This window comes from Raphanus sativus, chromosome 8 (assembly GCF_000801105.2).
Source record: "Raphanus sativus cultivar WK10039 chromosome 8, ASM80110v3, whole genome shotgun sequence".
NCBI classification, from domain to species: domain Eukaryota; kingdom Viridiplantae; phylum Streptophyta; class Magnoliopsida; order Brassicales; family Brassicaceae; genus Raphanus; species Raphanus sativus.
Genome location: NC_079518.1, coordinates 23,393,392 through 23,396,118, shown reverse-complemented (window position 1 = coordinate 23,396,118; position 2,727 = coordinate 23,393,392). Strand labels below are relative to the sequence as shown.

The following is a 2,727-nucleotide window of genomic DNA, read 5'->3' as shown; positions in this document are numbered from 1 at the left end:
GGTGAATATCTATGCTCACTAGATGGTCTGATGCGTATTAATTCCGCAGCATGCAACACTGCATGTCCCCAAGCTGTGATTGGAAGATTACTTTTCATGAGTAAAGGTCTAGCAATCATCTGAATCCTTTTGATAAAGGACTCGGCTAGACCGTTCTGTGTATGGACATGTGCCACGGAGTGTTCAACTGCCACCCCCATGGACATACAGTACTCATAAAAGGCTTGGGAAGTGAATTCACCAGCATTATCAAGACGTATAGTCTTCAAAGGAAAGTCTGGAAAGTGTGCTTTCAATCTGATGATTTGAGCAAGTAGTCTAGCTAAGGCTAGATTTCGTGTGGATAATAAACACACATGGGACCATCTTGTGGATGCATCAACTAGTACCATGAAGTACCTAAACGTCCCACTAGGTGGGTGTATTGGTCCACAGATGTCACCTTGTATTCTTTCCAGAAAACCTATGGTTTCCTTTGTCACTTTGACTGGTGATGGTCGGACTATGAGTTTTCCTTGTGCACAAGGCACACATGTATGGATCTTAGGAACAACTCGTCTACCTTTAAGGTTATGACCATTAGAATTTAGGATAAGTCTACGCATCATAGATGTTCCGGGATGCCTTAACCGGTCGTGCCACAAGTTGAAATTCTCTTTGAATTCCTTGCTTATCACAGCATTGGCTTCGACCACACTGATCTGAGCACAGTAAAGACCAGTGGATATAGCTGGTATTGTCTCCAAGACCTTCTTATGGTCTTGGACGAATTCATAAATATTTAAGAATTCTTTGGCTCCTTCTCCAACAGTTTCAATATGAAGACCATTCTTACGAATGTCTTTAAAGCTCAACAGGCTTCTTTTAGAGTTTGGAGAATACAATGCCTCATCTATTTCTAGATGTGTTCCATTTGGTAATAGAACATAGGCTTGGCCGTGGCCTTTTATTAGTGGTGATACACCAGCTATTGTGTTTACATTGGCATCTTTCAATGTTAGATCAACAAAGAATTTCTTATCCTTAAAAATCGTGTGGCTTGATCCACTGTCAACCACAAGTGTGTCCATACTTCCTTTCATTCTAGACAATAAAAATATAATCTGAATCATTCATATTATTATTGAAAATGGAAGTAAACATAGTTTATTCTTAAAATAAAATATAGAATGCAAAAGCACTTAAAAAAATTCTTAAAGCCTAAAAACACCAAAAGCATTCAAACACAAATCGTTTGATGCATCACATTATTCAACTGGGTCATCATTCAGCATAGTGAGTATGTCTGAAGTCTCAAAATCCATGAGGTCGTCCTTGTCATGATCAAAATCGTCCTCACCATCCTTGTACACCATGTGTGCTTCCGGATTCTTGCCCTTGAGACTCTCTTGATAGAGGTCGACCAGATGCTTGGCTGTGCGGCAATTCTTTGCCCAATGATTCATCATTCCGCATCTATGGCAAGGTGAGCTTGTAGGATTCTGTGGTTTTGAAGATGTCCCATTGCCTTTGCTTTTGCCATGCCCATTATTGGACTGGTTTGGACGGTCATAAGGGGTGTTACGCCCTTTGCCATAGCCACCACGTCCACGTCCTCGCCCTTGACCCCCACGACCGCGTCCTCTTCCATATGAGGAACTGCGGCCCTTTTGGTCATACCGGACATGGTTGGCTTCAGCACCGTCATTAGGCTCATGTGAGGCATGATGTGCCTCAGGGACAGGCTTAGATCCAGGTGGTCTAAGCTCACTATTCTTCAAGAGCAGCTCATTGTTCTGTTCTGCAAGCAATAGACATGAGATGAGCTCACTATAGGTCTGAAAACCTTTCTGTCTGTATTGTTGCTGAAGCAACATATTGCTTGAGGACATTGTCTGGAAAGTCTTTTCCAACAACTGCTTATCAGTTACAATCTCGCCACATAGCCTCATCTTTGAGACTATTTTAAACAAGGCTGAGTTGTAATCATTCACAGACTTAAAGTCTTGAATCCTGAGATGAGTCCACTCATAGGTGGCACCCGGAAGAATCAAAGTCTTCTGGTGGTCATACCTCATCTTAAGCTCTTTCCATAACTCGTATGGATCACTTACTGTGAGGTATTGAGCTTTTAAGCTCTCTTCAATGTGATGACGGATGATCATGAGGGTTTGAGAGTTCTCTTTCTTAGTAGCTTTATTCTGGGGAACGATGCACTGCTCTAGGCCTTTGGCTCCAAGAGAGATCTCAACGTCTAATGCCCATTGGAGATAATTGTCACCCCTTACACTTAGAGGTGCAAAGTCCAAGTTTGTGATTTTGGCCATCTGAAAATAAAAATCAGATTGTTTAGGTCTTTTAGAAAATTTTATTTTCTTATAATTCATCCATCAACTTGCTTTTAAAAATAAGATGGATGAGAGCATGGTCTTGGTCGTAGCTAGGGTACACTTCATTGACTCATGCAGCCTGTGGGCTAGCTGTACCGGAAGGTATCTCATCGACCAATACGGCCTGTGGTCTAGTCGTACCGGAAGGTACACATCATCGACCATGGTCTATCATTGACCTTATTGTCTAGCCATACTAAGTAGTATGGATCATTGACTAAAAATTCAAGATCTAACCACACAATGGTGTGGATCATTGATCAAAAAAAATGTGGAAACATAAGACTAATTTTGTTTTAGACATATAGCGTATCATCCTTTAATAAGGGGTATCACTTGTTGTCTTATACAAAATGAA

The 2,727-nt window shown here is 41.2% G+C and overlaps 1 protein-coding gene across 1 annotated transcript; it reads right to left on the bottom strand.

Annotated features, from left to right (window-relative positions):
• Positions 1-1,247: 1,247 nt before the first annotated feature.
• On the bottom strand, positions 1,248-2,144 carry LOC130499091 (uncharacterized). The gene has a single exon (XM_056992993.1). It carries the CDS (start codon positions 2,142-2,144, stop codon positions 1,248-1,250), a length of 897 nt encoding a protein of 298 aa, XP_056848973.1.
• Between the last annotated feature and the right edge of the window lie 583 nt (positions 2,145-2,727).